Source organism: Solenopsis invicta, chromosome 16, assembly GCF_016802725.1.
Source record: "Solenopsis invicta isolate M01_SB chromosome 16, UNIL_Sinv_3.0, whole genome shotgun sequence".
Lineage (NCBI taxonomy): Eukaryota > Metazoa > Arthropoda > Insecta > Hymenoptera > Formicidae > Solenopsis > Solenopsis invicta.
The window spans coordinates 6867016-6888784 of record NC_052679.1 but is presented as its reverse complement, the minus strand read 5'-3'; the positions used below and the strand labels follow the sequence as shown (position 1 = coordinate 6888784).

The following is a 21769-nucleotide window of genomic DNA, read 5'->3' as shown; positions in this document are numbered from 1 at the left end:
GTTATTTTATTATGTCCAGACGCCGCAAAAAACCGCACCGGGATGCACAAACTTTTTCCTCGGGAACGACATCCAAAGCATTCCCGGCGTCACGCGCCTCTTTCCTCTTCTTGCCCTCTCTCTCTCTCTCTCTCTCTCTCTCTCTCTCTCTCTCTCTCTCTCTCTCTCTCAACGTAGCTTATTGTAACAAGCGCCAAAGAAGAAATACCATCCCTTTGATAATCGAGATTTCAATAGCTCTCGAATATAATGGAAATTATTTAGGTTCGGATAAAGCAAAGTTTAAGTAAAATTACTATTATTATTCGTGGCTTCGAGCAAGCTGTGTGCCAACGATACTTTGAACCGTAGCCTAATTGCATCGTGTACATACACAATCGTGAGGCTCATGATGTGAAAATTTTCCATCACATTTTTGTCGCTCGAAAAATTAGATCTTTCGCCCGCACGATATCATACGTACGTTCTTCCTTCCTTTCTTTTCGCTTCTCTTCCGTTTCCTTGTTTTATCCGACATAAATTTACCCGCGAACAGAAAATCTGTTCCAGTATATCCCAAAGAGACTTTAGCGCTAGGCAAACGTGTGTCCGCGCACACTCCGATGCATATTGCTTTGCGGAGACAAAGGTTGTCCAAGCACACCTAATGTTTGGCACACCAAATGTGCAAATTGGCTTACCAGGGTAGAGAGCAACAGTGCGAGCGAGAGAGAGAGAGAGAGAGAGAGAGAGAAACAAGTATTCCAGCATTTCCTGATATAAAAGATTTTGATTCACCTTAGGATCGAATTTTTGAAATAACGATGAGACAATGCTATTTAACACACTTAGGAATAATAATGCTGAAACGATTACAATTTCCTAACGCGGATGAAAGAGGAAGGAAGAGAGGCAAAAAAAAAAAAAAAATTCATTTTTCATCGCTGTTCGTCCTCTTCGCAAAGTTATTACAAATTTTGACGATCACGTACGACAAGTCATGAAGAAAAAAAAGGGGTCACACGCACGCGCGTTCGCGACATTTCTATATACCGCTCACGTCAGTCCTTTGCAGGCTGTTTCATATATCTCGCGCATATAAATGGAAACTCGGATGTCAGGTGTATTATCATATAAACACATCGCAAAGAAAGAAACTGCACGCGCCATTTAGTTACAACATGCGCTATTGGTTAATCATAAAATCCAGCAATAAACCACACTTTTATTCACAGGCAATGTAAACGCATCGCGTAATACATAAAACATACGCAAGTTGGATGAAAAGGTCTGCGACACGGGGAAGAGAAATGGGAGTTTAAATCGTGAGGCGTGTAAAAGAAAGAAGTGGCAAATAGATATTAATGAACGGAAATTTGCGAAACTTGAATATTTAATTCTGAAAAGAGGCGGCGGGGGAAGGAAAGAGTTAAACGCGGCGAAAACGCACGCTCCTCTAATTTAATCTCTGGCGTTTAATCGAAGCGAAAGATACCGAGGATCGTACAAATATTTGATCCGCTATTAGAAGGATCATATGTCGAATTTCCGTATAAGCGGCGATGATCGCTTTATTGTCGGCGATCGTCCATATGCAGACACATAAGGGAATTGCATTCTCGTTACGTATGCACGGCGCATGGCCGAGTGTTCGGCCCGAGCGCTGTCATTATCGTTGCGATTATGCATATTCAGATAAGCAATCAACACCATTGAGGCAGCGGGCAAGGGTCGCGCAGTCTGAAACGGGGATTTACTCGAGAGCCGCACTAGCGGAACCATAGAGAAAGGATCCTGTGAATATGCCGTCTTCCTTTTGCGAAAGCTCGGCTATAGAGAGCGCATCGATAGAGAAAAGTGGATGAAATAGCTGTCTAAAGATAGAACGCGAAAAATGTGAAAACATCCGAGAGGGGAAAAAAAAATTGTTTAAAAACAAAATTTTATATGACGCATTTAATTTTGCGAATTGAAAATTTGTCTTCGTACTTTTTATTCCTTATCTTTCTTTTACGGGCGTAGTAATTGCGACTTTTGCGTTTAATTTTTTATCTTTTTAAGTCCAACGTGCGACTCTTTCGATTCCTGAAAACTCGTTCCCCGGAGGCGACAACGGCGACGGCGGCGGCGGCGGCGGCGGCGATGGCGGCGACCATAAGGACGTTTAATAACCGGGCCAACATTATCCTAGAAATTGCTCGGCGGCCGCCCGACGCGAGCCCGCCTCGCAATTTCGTCCTCGGCAGGAACGAGCTACTAAATCCCGAGGAAAAGTGTCCTCGTCGGCGCGACGTATCGCCGTCAGTCAGATCGCATAATCGGCGATTTTTTTACCCCAGAACGAGCTGACGTATCTCGCGCGCGAGTAGAAAAGGGCCTTGTAGCTGTGGAAGAGAATGAAATATACAGCGTGTTTGAGGTGCTCTTATTAGACGAAGAGAGGCAAATCCCCGAATTTTTTCAAAATCGCACGACTTATTTACGAAATATTTATATAATTGAAACAAGAAATTAGAAAAAGAAAGAAAGAGAGAGAGAGAGAGAGAGAGAAAGTTATACTTTATTTTAACATCTCGGAACGTGTCATCTTTGAATAATTAAAAATGAAATGAATTCCAAGTGAGCTCAAAAGATCGTGAACAGACAAGAAGGGAAGTTATTTCTTATCTAACGTTATACAAATGTCTTAAAAAACCGTTCTCACTGCACGCTCACGGAAGACATTCAACGTTAAAAATTGCAAGACCGTGAAGTAGAAATTCGCTGAGAAATCTGCGAGTGACGCGGGAGAGCGCGCGATAGCTCGAGCACCCGGTATAATGTTTTAATTTCGCGGAAAATCTGACGATGTAATTTCTGGAGTAGGGCGACGCCCGGCAATTGTTTCAGCCGGCTTTCACCCCCCGCATTATTCATGAGTCGCGACCCCTCCTTTTTTCGCCAACAAGAGGAACGACGACGACGACGACGACGACGACGATGACGACGGTCTCTCTCCGCTTCTGCCGGCTTCTCCTCCTTGTCTGATCCTTTTTCTTTTCCCTCCGGAGATGATCATTTTTGTGGAACCTTCAGTTCATAGGCAATAGTGCATTCGGACATTATTAGCCTTTGCATTAACCCCAAGAAGGATCAATAATCCCCTTCTCATATATATAATCACTCGATTCTTTGAAATCCGAAAGAATTCAGAATTGTGCAAGAAAGATCATAGAAAGAGAATATATTTTATACAGTTTTTTTTTTGCATATACGTCAACGTAATTGCAGGACTAAATTTAACACGGGAAAATATTGAAAAAAGACAAACGTTTCCATATTTCAATTCTCTTTAGAAATTCTCTTTAGAAATTAGATTAATACCCTTCTCTCTTTCTCTCTCTCATTTGTTTCAAGAAATTTGTGCTCACGTGTTATCTCTCACTCCATTTGTAAATACTTTTATAATACTCTATCATGTCGGTTTGTTTTCTTACAAAAACGCATTCGTGTATTAACACAAATCCACAATACACTCTAATAAAAGATATATTAATTTACACATTGTTTGCAAATGATGCCTTGTATCGTGTGTTTACGGCGGCCGCCACGCGCCGGTACGCAAATTCAAATTAGTCGTGAACCAATTTTAATTGCGCTAATTGTCATAATTTTCACGAAATTCTGGTCCAGTGCTGCCGCGGATGCTGAGCAGCCTCGCGCAGTTGCCGGAAATCGCTGTAATTCGGAATAGGACGTACTCGGAGAGAGAGAGAGAGAGAGAGAGAGAGAGAGAGAGAGAAGATGGCGTTTTCCATCCTTCGTAGAATTCCATAATGGTATATATCACCTCTCATAATTCCTTGGGAGACTTTATGGCCCTTTTTCCGCGAGACGCAAATATAAAACATAAAAATAGATGGGCCGATTCATAAACGTATACAATAAAGAGAAGCACGTTTATGATAATAAAGCAAAATTTATTGCGAAAGTGCTTGAACATGCTCGAACTGTTTCTTGCAACAATTTTACGATAGATATCAAATATATATTTAATTATATTTCGCTAATCCTCTTGTAACAAACATTAAATTTATATTTCTTCTTACAATACGTATTTAATAAAATTCATACGTATATCATGTTTACTATATCGTCTCGCAATAAATATTAAATTTATATTTCATCTTTGTAACAGAAAATCGGCCATTATTTTCTGATGCACAATAATAATTCTATCGTATATACCGCTAACGTTATATCCTACTTTTTGTGTTTCATTCATGTATCTCGAATCTGAGGATCCTAAAGAAGCCGAAGAAGCCGCAAAAAGAATATCGCCTCGAGCCCTCCTCTTCTCTTTCGCATATTTCCATCAGGCAAAGGCCGGATGAAAATCCCGAAGAGGCCCATTTGTTCTGCGCACCTTGTACTTAAATCTCTGTTGCGCTAGCCGAAGGCTTCCATCGCGTTTTACCCCGATTGAAAAGAGCTTTTATTTCCCCTGCGTTTCCGCGTCACGCGTTTCTCCCTCTCGGTTTAAGCGAAAGAGGTTTTTAGTAGTTATCACGTTAGCTTTGTTTATAAAAGCGATTAATTAGTCAGACTGTTTTTAATAAATTGTTGAATTTCTGTTTGTCTTCGAAAAGGGATATGTCTGTGAATAATCGCATTGGATACCGCATATCAAATGTCAATAGCTGCAGCCAACGCTTAATAGAATAATGCTAGCGATATCCCTATTAGAGGGATTTAAATATTCCCGAGCGCAGTCAGCAGTTACTATTCACGAATGGCGTTTACATGCTAATAGACGTTTACGAGCGATCGATCGGGTGCAGCTTCCTCGGCAGTTGCGACCTCACCGAGGCACTTCGCAACACGACAAGTTAAATTAATAAGCCGTACATAGTCGAGAGCTTGGGCTTTATTCAGTCGAACGGCGAGAAGACGTCATAGTGCGACGCGTGGCTATTGCAATTCCCGTCCGACTCTCGTTAGCGGTGCAGTTAGTAACGTACAGCTTCGCAAACGAGGCGAACCGCAATCCTAAAGCGTTATGATTTCTCCCTTCGAGAAGAGCGAACGAAAGGGCTGACGCGGAAATAACTCGCACTAGCGAGCGCGAATCCTTTTGGTCCTCTCTCGCCGTAGGATAATCAGCCTTAGCGCTCGTCCTTTCGTTATACTCGTATTAAACATATGTTTTAAGTGCATCTTTTCCGCGCTGATGCATTTCCTCCACCGTTCAATTTTACGAGTTAAAATCGATAAAAGATAAAAAAAATAGGTACAACACTATTCGAATAATGTTATCATAGTAATATGAGGTAGCAAGGTTTCTGCTACATTAGTAAACGCATATGGTTAGTATTATCATAAACTTATTACTCTTGGGATAAAATCTATTTAGTAAAAAATTCATTATTATATCATGCGTGCAATCGTTGAAAAAAGAAAATTTTGAAACTGGATGTTGTCAAGTTTTATTGAGATGAGTCTTTAAACCTTGTTTCCTTTCTGAAAAAATCCGTGTTAAATCGATAGTCGCAGTCTCTCGAAGTTTATTGTTGCCGCTTTTCCAAAATGCTCATTGGTTCTCACATTGTGCTTACTTCGTGAGCTGCTCTCATCGTGGAGATTGCGTTTTGACAGTTATAGATATAACTGTTCTGTTACATGCATCGTAAGATTAATAGTGTATGAGGTTAATGATGTAATAATAATATTATGACATAATGGTTGTGACATAATTGTTACATTCATCGCGAGGATGATAGTGTTATAATAATATCTTGTTGTTCCTGTTTACTGCGTGTGCGTGCGTGCGTGCGTGCGTGTGCGTGCGTGCGTGCGTGCGTGCGTGCGTGCGTGCGTGCGCGTGCGTGCGTGCGTGCGTGTGTGTGTGTGTGTGTGTATGTAATACTAAATATACTAAATTAAAAATGGGAAAAAATATCCATGTAATCATGTAGATTTATTGTAAAAAATATATATTTAGTTAAAAGTATAAATATTTTAATAAATTGGTAAATAGATATGGTAATTGGTGCACACGAATAAAAAAAAAATTTTTTAATTTTATAAAAAGTGTATAAATTTTTTCACATTTTTTATATTATATAAATTTGTACTCATTTCTTTTATACTTTACTTGTTCGTATCATTCCTATTATTTTTATTTTATCTCCCTTTTTTAAATTTAAGTCATCATAATCTTCTGTATCGAAGTTTGATACGTGAACTTCCAATTTGTATCTTCCATCAGTTATTGAACCGCAACCTATCTTTTTATTTAATTTATTATTATATAATGTTACAAAATTTGTTTTGATATAACCTTCTATCACTATAATAATTATTTATTGTTAAAGAAGAATTTTATTTTATATTAAAATGTTAATGTGATGCATTAAAAAATGTGATGTATTGTATAATTAGTTTTTGTTAGTATTGTCGACTTTCTTTATTTATATAATAAATTGATAAACCTGAGAAACTTACTGACTCTTGTTGTTGTATTCAAAATTTCCGAAAAATTAACTTCTTCCGGTTCTGGCAGATTTAATGTGTTTTCAAATTTATATTTTCCTAAACATGAAATTCGAGTACTTGATGAGATTTGTAATTCATAATTAACATTTCCATTATTAAATTTAGTTGCTTTTGATGGACGAGAATGTGCACCGTCTAAATGAATAATCTGTTAAAAAATGATCAAAATAATTTATTAATTATGCCGAAACGTCACCGACAGGAACCAGTTTTCTTAAAAAACTCTGCAATTTGTCTCAAGAATACAATCAATTCAATGTCGCCCACTCAAAGAATGCAGAAAGATTTAAATATGTGTATGCTGTGCATCCAGTTTCTCTTTCTCTCTCTCTCTCTCTCTCTCTCTCTCTCTCTCTCTCTCTCTCTCTCTCTCTCTCTCGAAAAAAAACAGAAGGTAATAAAAGAGAAGGTAGATATAAAAAATATGGCAATGGGAGTAACTAAATTAAAGAAAGGAATTGCAACACTTCCGTGTCCAAGTTATATCTTGGAATGACGAAATTGTCCGGGTAGAATCTCACATAAAATCAAATTATGTAGGTGTTTTCATCATGCACTTTATTCTCTACACATATTTAAATCTTTCCGCATTCTTTGAATGGGCGACATTGACTACATACATTTTTTATCGATATTTTTAATAGGAAGTTAAATAATTACCTCACAAAAGATTGATTTTTGTCTGAAAGTTTTACTTTGTAATGTAATGTAAAAATTAAACCATGAAAATGTTTTACTTTATAATATTACATTTTTATCGGTATTAATTTACTTTTTACTTTTAACAAAAATTGACATCTATAAAGTTCGTTTTTATGCTAATACAATTCTGTGATTGGTTTATTTTACAACTATTTTTCAAAACGATCTTAAATATAATATAACAACGAACTATGAATATTGATTGAATAATGAAGATTAAAAATTATATTATAAATTAAAAAGTAACGATAAAAGTAACTATTAAATTCGTTACCGTTACTAGAAGAATGTAACTACGTTACCGTTACAGTTACAAAAAATAAAAATTAACGCCGTTACAAGTAACTCGTTACTTCCAATCTCTGAACAAAAGTATTTATAAATTACGTTTTTGTGATGTGCAGAATGATATAAATTCGATAATACAATCAACGCCTTGCAAGATCATCTGTTAGCGCAGGCTCTCTTCGATCCATGAGCATTTTTTAATTAATTACACGGTTTATTATAGTTAAATTGTAACGCACTGATGAGGGACAAGTAAGTCCGAAACACGTATGTGTAGTAAATTTGTTATGCAATAAATCATTTTCATATTATAAATTTATGATTTATTAAATTTCTAAAAATGCTCGACTCGACCGTGTTTACCTTTTAAATTTGTATTGTTAAATTTTTCGAGCTTGATTATATTTATTGTGTTAACATAGTGCATTAAATTTAATAAAATTATTCAAATCACTTGCATCAATTTAATCTTTTGTAAAAAAAATGTTTGCCTACTGTTTAAAACAAAATTACGGTATACGTGTGTAGACAAAATAGATGCATTTGTGATTACGCAAGTTTCGAATGAAAATTTCCTAATTATAATTATTATTAAATTATGTTTCCAATTTTATCGTGATGTCTACAAAACCTTGTGTGACAAATAAAAAAATATTATAATTACAACCTATAAAAAAAATGATTCAAATATTTTTCAGTGATCCAGTAATAAGTAAAAAAAATATAAAGAAATATAAAGATAGCTCTAAACTTTGATTTCGCAATTGCTATTGAAGGAATAACTAAACTGAAACTTTAAAAGTTCGTAATATTTTTATTGAAACTTTTCCTTATAATAAAAAATCACATAGTTAGAAGGTCACAACTCATACAACCTGTACACCGTATATAAGTATTTTTAAATTCGTAATCTTCAACGAGAATCACAGAATAACTCTTATGAACTTTCTACAATAAGCTATTAGTCGATGGCGAATGTGAAGAGAATATTCGACTGTGATTGATCAATTTTTACGGCTTACGACTTGTGACACTGACTAATAGCTTATTGTAGAAACCTCATTGGGTCTATAGGTGACGTATACGAATGATAATCACATTCGTTTGCCAGGCATATGACGAGCACTCGAGAGTATTGGAAAGCAACTGGAAAATCAAGCATCTGAAATAGAAAATATTTTCTTCTTAAATAAAAAGATAGTAAATCTCGTGAAAAAATGTTCTCTATATTAATACATTAATTTAAATTTTATGAAATAAGAAGTAACAAAATAAAATATCATGACATTTGTAGATCTTGGTGAATATATAGTATCATCATTTAATTTAAAATATAATCTAAAATAGGACGATATAGAAGATAATCCAAAATAATATAAATACCTTTATTTAATTTCAAGATTCTGTTTTACTCGAGACATGGCAACCTAAATAATAAAATAATCGTATTAGTTAAAATTATTATTTTCTACTGGAATTTCAGGTTAATTAAAATAATAATCAGTCGGTAAATTATATTCAAATCATGGTATTCATAGATCTCGATGATTATCCGTCATCATTTTCAACATTGATATAAAATAGTAAAATTTGTCAATGAAATAAAGCAAAAATCATGTAATCAAAAACATATAATTTAAATGAATTAAGAAAAAAGTATTTCACAAAGCTAGGAGTCCATTTCCTTGTTTAAATAAATTTTATATCTGCATCGATCGTAAAAAACAATTTTTTGTAAATAATACCTGCACTGCAAAGATGTTTGATTAATTTTTGAAGTATATATCACGAATACGTAATGTAAAATACGTATTCTGGCACAGCGGATTATTAAAAGAAATCAAATAATAAAATCTAAAATATTTACCACGTGCTCCAAAAAAAACATGCAATCGATTTCAGGCTCAGCTGGTTTCCGTTCCCTTGCGAGGTACTGAGGACGATCAAAAACCGTCGCACATTTGAAACTTTAGAATACAAAATCAAACTTGGAATGTAAAATCGAATTTACAATAACAATCGACCGTGAGCTGGTTCGGATGTGCTTTGTTTAGAAAGATTTTTCAGGGGTTGCCGACGTATCCTCGCAAAACACATCTGAACACGCTCGCAGTCTCGGCGAGACTTTTCGGACTTTTGCGCAGGGTCTACAATGCAGTCGTTACGACGCTGTGATGCTGCAACAGACGAATCAAAGAAGAGAATATAAAATTTTTTCTTCCGATTGGTCCATCGCAGCATCGTGACTGCATTGTAAATCCCGCATTAGGCCGCAAGCGTCGAGGAGAAGACAATTGTTTAGGGGTCCGTTTCGCGCATAATGCATCATTTATCCTTGTTTAATGTTCAGTGAACAATAAGGATAAGTGATGTATCGTACGTAAAATTGAATGCACCCTAAATTGGAAGGGAAAGGGAAGCATCATAGACTACACCATACATAGGAGGAATGCAACATTTATCTTTGATCTCAACGCCACAATCAGCGTGATACAAAACTGATTCTCAACGCGAATTTTAAAACGATTAATTTAATTTAAAATTACGGTGCTCGTCCAGCGCCTATTCGGCCAATTTTTATGGATGTAGCATATTCTTGGAATAATAGCAAAATAAAATACTAATTTATATGATTAAACACTAATCTCTGCCTTTCACCTATCAAACTTTCATCCAAATATTCGAATCAAATGATTCCCGAATGAAAGTGCGCTAATAGAAGCGCATTGCGCCATATTGTTGATCGCTGACGACCAATTACTTTTTTCTACAGCTACGTCAGAAACTGTGCCAACAACATGGCGAATCGCTGATCGGATTCTCATCCCTTTCATGTAATCATCTCTCCATTTCCCCCTCCTAGACGAATACTCTTGACACCCAGTTGTTTCCAAGCCCGTGGGATAACGTCGAACGGATTTTTGACACATGCAATATAAAATTGCAAACATCGCAGGAAAGCCTCGAACGCGGTGTACGTTGTATGTACATGAGTACCCGCTGATACACGTGCGGTCGGCACATGAGAACAGAGATATCTGTCGGCGCTTTCTCTCCCTCTAGGCGGGCCCTTTTCCGCACGGAGACAATGCGCGAGGATGCCTGGCGTGGAGAAGGAAGGCACGTCTCTTCGCGTCATGCGCGAGTGATCGTCCTCCAGTGTCGTTAGAACCCGTTGGCGACGCCGCTGCGGAAGTATCGAGTCATGCACGGCCCGGATAGGCCGTGTCCGCTGTGCTGCGCGCTCCGCCTTTCGCCAACGCTGCTGCTGCTGCTGCTACGCAAGATGCACGCGGGGCGAGGACTATGAACGCGTTGTCGTCGACCCGCGTAACGTCTGTAACGACAATCGAATCGCCGCCCCTGAGGTCGCGGCTCATCGCCGCTGCCGCGAACGCGACCGCGACCGCGAGAATGACCTAGGTCAGCTCGTCACCGGAATCGTAACGCGAACGACTAGGAACTGTCCCCGGTACACGATGCGGAATCTACGTCAGATGTGCTGGCTGTTTTGGGTGGGTCTACCGATGCTCGCAGCCTACCCTCTGCCTTCGCCGCTCACCGCTGGTACGTCGTTCAGCGAGTTCCTTCGCGTCGTATCGTGTATTGCTCCGCTGTTCCCTTAAATTCTGTCACATATGTGTATAGGCATGTCCTGTTTGACAGGCGGGAGAGAGTCAATGTTGTTTTCCTCTTTTTTTTTCCCTTTCTTTAAAAATAAGGGAAATAAATTGTCAGTAGCATTAACACGTAGCGACACTGACAACACACGTGACAATAGTTGTAAATATTGTCAGAGCTAAGGTATTTAATGACTTCTCTCACTTGCAGATTCAGAGCACTCACGTGCTTCCTGGCACTGGGAACACTATTGGATGCGTTACGCGATCGCTTTGTCGAGCGTCACCGCCACCGCGCTAACTTTGGCTGGATGCCTTTGTTGCCAAAGGCACAGAAGACCTAAAGGATTCCAGGTAGTTTGAAGAGATTTTTTTACGCGCCTAAGTAACTAAGAAAAAGCGATGTCATTGTTTTAGAGCTCTAACATCAGTGTCTGCATTTTTTTAATTATAGGACAAAGCTGAAAAATGCAATCAGGTAACATTGATATATTGCGGATCCATCTACATGTTGCCACATAAAGTTATTAGTTACAATGAGAATGTAGACAAAGTTAATGTTTGACTAATCATAACAGTAATCATACTGACTCCATCTATATAAACGCAAATGATATATATAAATGTTTATATATGTATTTATAAATAATAGAAGAGCTACATTTCTCTCTTACACACGTTACATCTGACAAGTTTATATAAATAGAGTCTAGTACAGTTATATATAATTAAACATTATTGTAAGGCTAGATCTTTATAATTAATGTAGATGATGCCTTAAAGAGATAGTTTAATTATACATTTTGCAATTATAAAGATACGCTCCAAGTTTACCAATCCCTTTTAGACACGTGAGTAGCATGCGTAGTTAGCAAAAAAACTTTTATGTCTGCATCGCAGCGTGCTATATAATTATACAAAAGCACAATTATAAAACGGCACTATTGTTATCGTTATAGGAATTTAAAGATGGGAGCAGTACGGGACAAGAGAGTGCGTTTGATCGATCTGTCGAAGGATTGGAACTGGATGCCTCCAGGACGTTAGCTGCTTCTGAGAGAATTCAATTTGAACCTTTACCAGTGGATTCTATCGTGTCTGGAGCTAGAAATACTCCGAAACATATAGCGATACCTTTGTCAGCGCCGCGTATCGAGGATCAAGATACGGATCGCTCTATTCTACAGGAACCATGTAGCGAATGGTTCAACTCCAACGAGCTCTATGTCCCCAGAGAGAAACTCAAGTATCTTAGAGAAATAGGCCACGGATGGTTTGGAAAAGTCGTTGAAGGTCGAGCGGATTTGGAACAGTCGAAAGGCATATCGAAATCGGGCGGCGTAGTAGTGAGAATTCTCACCGAAGAAGCTACCACCAGAGAAAAGGCTTGGTTTCTCGGCGAGGCAACGCCGTACTTGAAACTACGCCACCAAAATGTCCTGGCTCTACTTGGTTTCTGCTTAGAAACCGATCCATACCTCCTACTGTTTGAGTCGTGTCCAGCTGGCGATTTAAAAGGTTTCTTGCTATCAAACTGCGATAATAAATCAAGGGAAGCGCTCACCAAGGAAAACATTCCGATACGAATTGCGATAGAGATTGCGTCTGGCTTGAAACATATGCACAACCACGGCTTCGCGCATACGGATCTCTCCGCGAGAAACTGTTTGGTTGCCCCAGACTTATCAGCCAAGTTAGGTGATTATGGTACCGGTGTCGAGAAGTATCCTGAAGACTACTATATAGTGGGAGACCGGGCCTTGCCCATCAGATGGTCTGCGCCAGAAAGTTTGAATTGTACGGACACTACCATCGAAACGCAAGAGATCACGTTATCGGCCAATATGTGGAGTTACGCGGTTCTTCTCTGGGAGATCGCCAGCTGGGGCGAAAGACCTTACAACGATATGAACGATGAACAGGTTATTCAGATGATCCTATCTCTAAAAAAGCAATTCTTGCCAAACGGCACGCGACTGCTGCAAAATTATCTTACTAATTGTCCGCCAAATATATTTCAAATGATTCGCTTGTGTTTGAATGTCAACGTGAAAGACAGACCTTCTTTGGACGACGTGAAGCAAATTCTCTCGAACGAGCATTCGACGCATATGGATTTCGAGCAACGGTGGGAGAGTCTACGCGCAAATAGCAAACAGCACGTACGTAGTGCTAGCTTGCAAGATCTACGTGGTAGTATTGATTCCGATTACTGGACTCATATAGTGGATGACGCACAAACGACAGACTCGCTACAGTCCTCGTTTCGCCTTGGACCCGATGAACAAGTGAGAAATATTCCCAGAATGAAGACTGCCACGATATTTCAAGAGTCTGGCTCGGAGACCGAGGAGGAGAGTTGGAAAGGCCGAATCGAGAAGGGTGTTTATACAGAGAAAGTTAAACAGAAGTCCAAGTCTGTAACAGATCTTATGGTGCTTGTACATATCGATCCTGATTCCGATGCGGAGTGGTCACTGGGAGCACCAACGTCGGAAAAGAACGTCAAGAAAAAGTTATCTGTAACCGGTAGTGATAGCGACCTTAGGCATACCGTGCCTGCGGATGAGTTTGATGAAGCGTTGAAGAAATTGAGAGATCCTTTGCCAGCAAGCAATGCTACTAATAAAGTCCGGTCTTTGGAAAATTTAGAACGGCCGAAGCTGTTGACTCTGACCACGGATCAGAGCCAGACGCCAATCTTACGTCTCTCCTTAGACAGCGCGGGAAATATTCCGGAAAGCAACGATGGCACGCAATGTAATGCGAGCACAGATAGTACGCAACGTGACGGTGAGAAGCACGTATTAAGACTATTGTCGAAGGGGGATCCAGATCTTCCCCTTCTTCGTTATGTACCTGACCAAATATCCTCTGTTGAAGAAGTAGAGAAGAGAGAGGATCGTGAAACGCGCGGTATACCCCTCGTAAGTAAAGGGGATAACAATGATATTTCTAATCACTTTGTTTCGAATAATGCCGAGACTAATACGGTAGACGTTCTACTTTGGAATCACGCGTTAGATTCCGCTTTAGAGCACAAAGTACCAGGCTTCTCGGACGAAGCGGAATTCAACGAATATATAGACACATCGACTGAACAAAGTAACGTTAGCGCACCAGAATTGACTGTGACCGCCGTGTCTACACCAGATACACCACAGTTTTGTAACGCTTATTCAATTTACACAGTCGATGATAGCTTTTCTATGGTAGAGAACGCGGAAATAGAACGAAAACCATTGCCAAATGACGAGGAAGAGGAAAGAAAGCAATTGTCCACGCCGGATGACGAACAGAGTTCCGATTCCGGTTTTCGAGACAAGGAGTCTTGCGAGGAAGAGGAAGCGATTTGTTCAGCACCCGGCAATCCCCTGTCTTCAGTCAACAGTAATGCAGTTTCCCGATCGTCATATTCCGAAGAAGAGCCATTCCAAATTCTATTTGAGTTAGATACTATTCTAGATGCGGAATATTGCGCCACGTCCGCTGGCCCTGAAAGTATAACGGAACTTGACATCGAAAAAAATATATCGCCATCGAAACAGAATACTTCCGATTTAAATGACGCCTCTGTTAATGTTGACGTTATCAATTCCGATCCAATTACGAAGGAGAGTCCGAATCGAGTGGAAGCAACACGTGAAAATATGGTAGAAGAAGACTTCGAGAAAGACGCAACTCTTGAAAAAACGCAGAAGTCTGAGGCCAAAAATGATATCCATCAATCGTGCGATTCAGAAACGGAGATACGCGCTTTAAAATTGGACGCCTTCAACACTCTGCAAGATGAGCAGTGCTCGCAGGGAGATTACGAAAACGAAGATGAGGACAGTTCGACGGTGAGCCTACGTAGTGACAACTCGTACGTGTCGTTCGGTATGGAGGAAGAATTTGTAACAGCGATTCGTAACGAACTCAGGGAAAAATTGCCTCAGGCTCAGATGCAGATCGTTGAATCCTTGGAAGTACACGACGACGAAACTCCTTCCATCTCTGATGACGCGTACGTCAAACAGTGGGACGATGAAGATGGCGAAGATTTATCCAATCAAGTTAGCGGAGGTGTGGATATCTCGATCAGGTATGATTTTTTGAAAATATGTTATTTAACAGCAAATTAAATAATGACTCTTTTATTGTTTTTTTTTAATTATTTTTTCTATTATAAAAGTACAGTACGACATTTTTCTGTCACGTCCAGGTATAACGTATATGGAACGCCGCTCAGTCCTATTCTGGAAGAGCGAGAAAGCACCGTCACCTCCGAGTCTTTGATGTCAAACTCTAGAGAGACATCCGTTGCTTCGAGAGAATCGATGCCGTCCGAAGATGTGCTAATGGTGGATACTCGTACGAATGAAATGATATTGTTGGAGGGACGATTACAAGACGAAGATCGAGATACGACGAATGGCGATCTGTCCGAAGAAGAGAATTTAGATTATACTTGTTCAGTAGTGCATCCATTAGAGGATAAGCCGCGTATCGTGAAGGCGAGCGGAGGCGCGCCATTACCGAGTCCCGAGGAAGAATCCAAATGGCAGCAGTTACCTTCGTCTTTCCCGTTACCTCTACCAATGCAAGAAGATTTGATGTCGACGAGTTTTGTTACCGAACCTGAATGTTGTAGTCAGGATGATGACGAAGAGGAAGAGGAGGAGGAGGAAGAAGAAGACGAAGATGGAGAAGAAGAAGAAGAAGAAGATGAGGATAATAGTTCTAGTTCCGGTGAATTTGTATGGAAGGTATGTAGCTTCACAAATATTGCGCTTCTATATTAAATACTTCTTATTGTTTCCTTTCCTATATTTGATCAAAATTTACGTTCCACAGAGATATAATGAGCCGCATGTCGAGCAAATACGAATCAGAAGTACTGTGAATAATGATACAGCGAATACACCGACGAGTGCCGAATTAGAGGAAGAACTGGCAGTCGAGGACGAAGAAGAAGAGGAAGAATTCACACCCTCGGCCTGGAATGCCGCTTTAGCACCACATCGATCGGCACTGAGGTCTCCGGATAAAACGTTAAAATCAGGGGTAAATATCGTACAAATAAACACATTATATTATTCATTCTTGCACTAGTATTAATAGTCTTCCTCTTTCAATTGCCGCTAGGATGAGTTGGTAGGTGTGTCGATTACTTAAATACAGAGCAATGCATGTAATTTTAACATTCCTCTCCCGTGACTCTTTTCCTTGCAGAAATTTAATTTGAGGTACTTAGCGCACGTACTTTTTAAACACGCTAGACATGCTAAATATAGATGTAACTCGAGCATATATTTCCCTACGATCAGACTAACAATACGCGTTCTAGGATCAGAAGAAGAGCGTATGGTTCAAGAAGCAACGCTATCAGTGCGTATACGAGTACCCGAAAGAAACATTATCGACGGACAATCAAGCGGATGCTATTACCAACTCGGAACCAACGTCATACTCTGGTATATTTTTTTACACATGATCAATTAACATTTTATATTATGAAAAATATTTCTCAAATTAAATATCGAAAAGATAAATATCTTCAAATAAAAAGGACGATTTATTCTTTATGTTATAGATTGGGAAGAAATGATGAATGAACCACGATTAGATTTATATCCTTTAGATTATGATGATGCCAATCATGTTGGTACGTGAATTCACCAAGACTTTTAATATTTCGTATATTCTTTTCAGTACCTATATAACGTATGATTCAGTATCTATATGACGTTTATTTTTGTTATAGGAAATGAAGAATTTTTTGTGACTAGCTCAAATCGACCCTTTCAGTTTCAAACTGGCGAAAGTAAGTACGTTAGCCAATTTTTTCCCGGTGCAAACGTGGCTTCGTTCTCTGACGATCGAGATGAAACGGATAGTTGCCGACAAGAACCGCATCAGAACAATATTGATTTTGCGCATGAATATGATCAGTGTCAGCAGCATCAGTTAGGAGAGTTAAGACACACTAGAGATCGTTTAAAATTAAACTTGGTATCATCGAATGGTACACCGTCCGCTCCGTTCGTTTCTGCGAGACAGTTGTACGCGGACGATGAGCATTTAAACATTAAAGAGAATCACGAATCGGAACTTGTAGAGAAAGTCGTCACACAGGACCAATGTATTGTATCGAGTCCAATGAATGACGATAACACATTGCCAAAGGTGCCTCACGAAGATGTTCAAGTTAGTTCATCTTCTACAAGAATTTCTCAGTGTGATAGTCAGGAGACGCTGGAACCCACCGAGAAGTGCAGTGTTTTAGCTCGTGATTAAAATGAGACTAAAGTCTGTAATGAAATTTTAGGAAAGACAGTTTAGTCCAAGTCCGTCCGAAACAATTTCATCGTGAAGTTGTGGTGATTTTTTTTTTTTTTTTTTTTTTTTTTTTAAGCACGCGATCCGATTATCACCGATGAGATTATTATCACGACTACGAATCTCGAACAAATGTACATAAGAAAGACGTAGCGGATAATTCACGAGGCTATACAAGTCGATCGGTTGTCTAATGGATCTTGTTAGCGGAATTGTTATGATTGTAGCAAATACGAAAAAAACGTGTCAATATATAAATAATCGCGGCTTTATATTATTAATATTAACTGATATTAATACAGCTTTCTATCCGCATGACAATTTAGTCATGATAGAACAAAGTAACAACGGAGAGACTGTGTAAAAAGTGGACATAAGTATTAATTTTAGACAATCGATTTGTAGAAGCTACATCGAATTACGATGAACAATTCGTTGCGCGTGTAAATAATTATTGTTTATAGTATAAGTGTTATAAACGAGCAGTAGTGCCTATGTAGAACGACACGATTATTTTTGTGACTCTTCTATAGGAAACTATATAATCGTCTTTCACGTCATCTCTTTAGTTTTCTTTGCCAAACACTCTCATTGTCATATGTTGATATTAATTAAACATTATTAACAAATCTGCTCTCTATCAAAGTATTGTATAGCAAAGTATATATGGGACTGCCATCCCACTTATAAGGATTTATGGCGAAGGAAAAACATTAAAATACTTGCACAACTAATTTTCTATATGATATATACACGATGTATTGATAGACTTTTACTTTTATTAGATCTGTGATGAGAAGAATATAGTGCGTATAATATGTTTTATATTGGATTTAAGGAAACAAGACGAGAACTCTTGCATTATCGAATATGTTTGAGTTGAACATTCGTGTATATCGTACTAAAGCGAGAATCCGTCAAACCGATTTGTTTTAATCGACTGCGTGATACGAAAAGCGATCATGTTACAGAACTTTTGCCTTTTCTGTGCTAACATAACAGAAAAATCAGATATTTACTTTTATGCTAACAGATAACTTTGTGCGTCTACAGTACATTTGTTTCACAATACCGTGTGAAAGTGTGCAATACAAATAACCGTTAATAAGTTTAATATTACATTGATATTTCTGACAGATTTGAAATTCTCGCGAAAGCGTGATAAACATGAGTACGATCGCAAATGCTGTTTTAGAGAATTTTTACAAGTATTTGTTTGCAACAATGTATCTTGTTGTATAATTACTTGTCCTGGACACGAAGACTGTTGTAAGTAGAAACGAATCAATGAAAAACTATCGAAATGCAAATATACTTTAGCGTCGTACGAAAACCGTGTGGAAACTTGTGCCACTGTTACTTCAAGAGTGCACACGATATTGAGAGGATATACAAACTAATCGCTGCTATGCTGTAGCACTGCGATGCTCTCATGTCTCTCGCTATTACCACACCTATTATTACTGATACTGCTTTGTGCTCACACACTATGACATAAGCTAAAATAGAGAACAATTAATATATTGTTATACAGAAGATATACAGTTTATTCCATTTTTAAATATCCTAATTCTCTATATACAGTATCTTATTTTTCTTCAAATATAGGTGTTTTATTATATACAATTATATGTACAAATGTATATACCTAATAATACTAAAATCTTGGTCTCCAGATCTCTATAAATGAACCTATACATTATATACATTGCATTTTTTGCCAGCATATTTATATCGTAATATTTCTAAAATAATTTTGGTTCATGGCTCGAAAAATTTAAACATGATTTTTTTTTAATTCAATGAAAATTTCATAGAATATTTTATAAATTACGTTGGCGATTTCGCCATAGGATAATCAATCCGTCATGATCCGCAGATGCGAGTAAAGATTCGTCATAATTAAAGGATAAAGATAACGTGGGCGTTGCGTGACCGTGTAGTCGATTGATCCTAGCAGCCTTTCCCTCTCTCGCTGAATCCAACAAGTGAACGGCACCATCTTCCGATCCCGTGGCTATTAAACACGCACCCATTTGCGGACAGAAGGTAGATCTCAAAGAATAAAGTCTACAAAAAGAATACAGGCAAACATACAAAATTTTATCTTAAATGAAAATATTAAAACAAGAAAACGAGAAACTGTTTTACATGATAAAAATAATACCTATGCTTGATAGGGTACTTCCTCCAGAGATATAAAGAACCGTGATTGTCTACGACGCGATACAATAGCACGGCGTTACACGCACTGCTTACTAATAGCGCGGCCCAAGGAGCATCCTTCGAGAGCCAGGAGCGCCAGGAGAGACTGGTTATCATACCGCCAGTCTCCTGCACTCTCTGCAACTTTGTCAATCGTCCTATACCAGGTTCCAATCGAAACGCCACTATAACACCTCTGTCATTGCCTGCCCAGATCACTGAACCACCGCTGCCCTCACATGTCAGGGAAAGAATCTAGAAATGTTACATAGCAATTTGGACAAGCTTGCTTTTTTTTTAATTGGGCAATTTTTTCTCGAGATAAAACTGACCTTTCCACCGATTTTACAGGATCCACCGCGCATATATATTCCAGTGGATACGTTTAGAATCTGAATCAGTCCTTGAGAATTGCCAGCTACTATTAAATTATTATTAGCGGGTATGAAATTGCAGCACAAGACCTCCGCTCGCTGCTGATCGTCCACTACTCGTAAACAAATTGGCTCTACATCCGCGGATACTCTCCACAATCTTATTGTCGCGTCGAAAGAGGAAGAAACGATCAGATCGTTGCTGATGCTCCAATCGAGCGCAGTCACACCGTTACGATGACCCTCCAGAAGAGCGATCACCTTCGGAGGTGTGCCAACGACTTCGCATATAGACAAAGTACCATCCAGCGACGCGCAACATAATTTGGACCTATCATTGTTGGCAAACTTGAGCATTGTTACAGGCGCCTTATGCTGATCGAAAACATGATGGACCCCAGCGAATGCGAAGTTTTCCGCTGTCGATCTTCGTTGTACACGTTGATGTCTCGCTCTGTTCTCCGACGATTCCTCGCTTATCGTGTGACTTCCCACGCTGTTTTGCTCCAGCCTTTCTCCGTAACGTCGCCGCAATAATTCCGATCGCAATTTCAGGTACCGTGCGCCAATCTCTGGATCCGTAGAAAACTTCTCACGAAGCAGTTGATTTCTCCGACGAATGTACAACATGCCTGCAGCGAGAGAGACTTAAAGGTAATTAACGTTGCTTAGCCCCCCCATTAAAGTAATGCGTATAAAATGTTGGAATAAACGAATTGAACGTACCTAGACTAGGGAGCTTATTAGCTCGCAGTGTATTGTACTTTGCGTCGAGCGCGAACACCTGTTGATGCCACGTAGTGGTCATCTTCCGCGATGCGCCAGCCTCGACGTTACCGATTTGTACTTCTGTCATCGACGTGCACGTAACGTTTCGCGATATTTCATGCAAGCATTTCAACAACGCGAACCATTTTTTAACTGCACGACGTAATTTGCGCGCGTAGCGCGAAGCGTCACGTACTTCGCTAAGAGACGTGCGCACGTAGTAGCCGAGAAAAACAAGTAAAATAAAGGAACAAATGTCGCGAACGTATTCCTCTTCGCTTTCACTAGTCAAAATAAAACTTTAAATTGACAAATCTTACTCGATCGTAAACATGACCATTGCCTACAGTCCGTGACGTGACCTTTTCAGACAGTGGCGTCTCACCTCGGCGCCAAACCTTCCTGCCTTTTTTGCCGATCGTTTTAACGTCGGCCATCGTTCGAGAGACCGCGCGTGATCCTGACACCGTCACAGCAATATTATTTACAATACTTAATTAATCACTTCTTCAAAAATTCTTCCAATTTTTTGTACCGCGAGGTTATGTCGCCCTTCGAATTGCGCAGGCGCCTGTTATGACTACTTCGATCAATCGATCGATCGATTTGAGCCGCGAATTTCAAAATGAACAGATGGCAGGCGCGCTCCGCGACGGCGTAACTTTTAAAATTTATAAAGAAATTTTATAGTGGAAAAAATTGCTTTAAAAAAATCAAGAAGCAGCATTAAACGCACGGGATCATAATACAAGCACCACGGATACGTAAATCGTCAGACTTCTTTAATACATTTATTCTTATATATCCATATTTATACACAGTAGTAGCTATTATTATTATTATTATTATTATTATTAATTATTATTATTATTATTAATCATATAATAGCAATAGTCGAGTAATGCATATATCGTGCATTCTCTCTCGCTCGGTTAATATTTGACAAAAATACAAAAATTATTAATGTATAATTATATG

The 21769-nt window shown here is 38.8% G+C and overlaps 2 protein-coding genes and 1 long non-coding RNA gene across 8 annotated transcripts; 1 reads left to right on the top strand and 2 right to left on the bottom strand.

The window, feature by feature from the left end:
- Window positions 1–8297: 8297 nt before the first annotated feature.
- LOC105204884 lies at window positions 8298–10150 on the bottom strand. The gene is made up of 3 exons (XR_851249.3): window positions 9371–10150; window positions 8887–8930; window positions 8298–8665 (listed from the first exon to the last, which is right to left on the bottom strand). It is a non-coding gene; the product is annotated as an uncharacterized LOC105204884 (long non-coding RNA).
- A 231-nt stretch (window positions 10151–10381) lies between these two features.
- Window positions 10382–18980, top strand: LOC105204885 (STE20-like serine/threonine-protein kinase). Of its 6 annotated transcripts, none has more exons than XR_003268962.2 (10): window positions 10383–11070; window positions 11335–11477; window positions 11578–11601; window positions 12083–15207; window positions 15328–15871; window positions 15960–16169; window positions 16251–16263; window positions 16453–16579; window positions 16699–16770; window positions 16870–17037. XR_003268962.2 is itself a non-coding variant. In XM_026137270.2 (10 exons), the coding sequence occupies exons 1-10, from the start codon at window positions 10983–10985 to the stop codon at window positions 17400–17402; spliced, it is 4875 nt and encodes a 1624-aa protein (XP_025993055.2). In that variant the 5' UTR covers window positions 10385–10982; the 3' UTR covers window positions 17403–18980. The 6 variants fall into 6 exon arrangements, 4 of the variants coding, with proteins under 4 accessions (XP_039314366.1, XP_025993055.2, XP_025993056.2 ...); XM_026137270.2 differs by having other exon boundaries at window positions 10385–11070; window positions 16251–16259; window positions 16870–18980; XM_039458432.1 differs by lacking the exon at window positions 16870–17037 and having other exon boundaries at window positions 10382–11070; window positions 16699–16771.
- LOC105204882 (WD repeat-containing protein 13) lies at window positions 17490–21360 on the bottom strand. Its single transcript, XM_011174146.3, has 4 exons — window positions 20750–21360; window positions 19982–20655; window positions 19612–19904; window positions 17490–19514 (listed from the first exon to the last, which is right to left on the bottom strand). Exons 1-4 carry the CDS (start codon window positions 20877–20879, stop codon window positions 19268–19270), a joined length of 1344 nt encoding a protein of 447 aa, XP_011172448.1. The 5' UTR covers window positions 20880–21360; the 3' UTR covers window positions 17490–19267.
- Between the last annotated feature and the right edge of the window lie 409 nt (window positions 21361–21769).